General features: G+C 15.0%; 1 protein-coding gene across 1 annotated transcript; it reads left to right on the top strand.

Moving 5' to 3' along the window:
• Positions 1-1,237, top strand: PGSY75_0321300 (hypothetical protein; the record flags this gene model as incomplete). Its single annotated transcript, XM_018784064.1, has 1 exon — positions 1-1,237. A coding segment is annotated over one exon (1,237 nt), but the record flags the coding sequence as incomplete, so codon positions are not given.
• Positions 1,238-2,265: the final 1,028 nt, after the last annotated feature.

The raw sequence follows: 2,265 nt of genomic DNA, 5'->3' as shown, positions 1-2,265 counted from the left end.
AAATTGCAATATATATACAAACCATAATATAAATTATGAAATAAAACATGACAACAATATTAATAACAACTATATGTATAACAACAATATGAATAACAATATGTATGAGAATTATCCTAGCAGACATAACGTTAATATTAAAAAAAAACTAGGATTTATATTAAACAAATTATTTTTAAAAAAAAGTAAAGAAGAAAAAAAAAACAAATGCAATATTATGCAAGGACACAAAAATGACCCATCATATATATCAAATCAATATATAGATCCAAATTTTAAAGAATTATATTATATTCAGACGATAAGTGTTTTTAATGAACCTTTTTCGATTTATATTAAAATATATCAAATATATATTTTCTCAAGGAAGCCAAAAAAAAATATGAACAATTTTATAAATAATGATATATGTCCTAATAATATAAAAAATTTAACATCTAATAAAGAGAACACAAATGTTTCGACTTATGTACTTATAGACATTCAAAATAATTTTCTAAAATATATAATCAAGAAAAAAATTATAACAGAAATAAAAGACTGTATAAATAATTGGGAAAAATATATCATAGCACATATACAAAATATGAAAGGAATTCATAATGATAATTATAATAATTTTATATCTTTATCAAATCTACAGATATATAATAATAATAAAAATAATAATGATGATGATGATCTTATTCAACATATAATAAATAAAATAAAATATTATCTTAATAATTATCTTATACCCTTCTTTCATAAAATATTTTTAAGTATTATAGATTACATTTCTAGAAATTATAAAAATGAAAACTTACAATACTATTTTTCTCATTCATCTACAAAAAAAAAAAAAAAAATTCAACACTTTATATATAAAACAAAAAATAATTTAAAAAATACATACAACAATATATTTTGTAAGCAAAAAAATAACAAGTATTCCATACAAAATAATAATAATCAAACATATCTTAATAAACAATTATCACATTTTTTTAATCCAAATAAAGAAAAAATATATATATTTACATATAAAAATAAAACAAATTTACCTAATCAATATTATTATACATTAAATGATTTTATATATGAACCACCTTTCTATTATTTAAAGTCACATAATATTGTAAATAATTATATTATATATATAAATAGTTTATATTTTATAAGGTTACTTTTATTATATACATTTCTATCATTCTTTTTATTATTTTTGATGATACTTAATATGCCTATATGTTCATAATATTAAAATATAAACCCAAAGGACACACACAATAATAATAATAATAATATAATATAATATTATTACACACACTATTATAAACTATTATATATATAAATAGTTTATATTTTATAAGGTTACTTTTATTATATACATTTCTATCATTCTTTTTATTATTTTTGATGATACTTAATATGCCTATATGTTCATAATATTAAAATATAAACCCAAAGGGCACACACAATAATAATAATAATAATAATATAATATAATATTATTACACACACTATTATAAACTATTTATTTGATATTCATAAATTTATCTTAAGGGGAATTATATAAAGAAACATATGCACATACAATTATATTATACTATATACCTTATTATATTAAATTTGTATATTATATATTAATTACCATTTCTTATATTTACATATATCTAATATACTCATTTTATTTTATATGTAAAACTTGTTCTTTTTTTCTTGTAAATAAATAAATAAATAAATATATATATATATATATATAATATAATTTTATAATAATAAAATGAGGAAATTCATATAATGAAGTGATATCAAATATATGACGGATAATAATATTTATATTATAACATAAACATTCTAAAACACTATTATAATTATAAACTATGAGCGAACAATAATATATTTTTATATATATATAAAGTTAATATAATTATGATTCTTCAGAATTTATCTATACATATTATAATATAATGTAAAAAAAATACATACATATATATATTATATATATTATATATATATATTTCTAATTTGTTTTTCCATCCTTATAATGATCAATTTATTTCGTATATATTTATGATATATGAAAAAATATATATATTATTTTATTCAATATATTTAAATAAAAATATGTAGAAATATAAAAAAATAAATAATATAACAAATATTATAATATATATATATTATATTTTTGACTAAATATGATATATTTATTATATCCCATTTATTCTATTAATTTATTTTAATTTTTATTATATTAATACTTGAAAAAAAAAAAATAAAAAA

Source organism: Plasmodium gaboni, chromosome 3 (genome assembly GCF_001602025.1).
Source record: "Plasmodium gaboni strain SY75 chromosome 3, whole genome shotgun sequence".
Lineage (NCBI taxonomy): Eukaryota > Apicomplexa > Aconoidasida > Haemosporida > Plasmodiidae > Plasmodium > Plasmodium gaboni.
The sequence above is the reverse complement of the archived record's forward strand: the minus strand, read 5'-3'. Positions and strand labels throughout refer to the sequence as shown.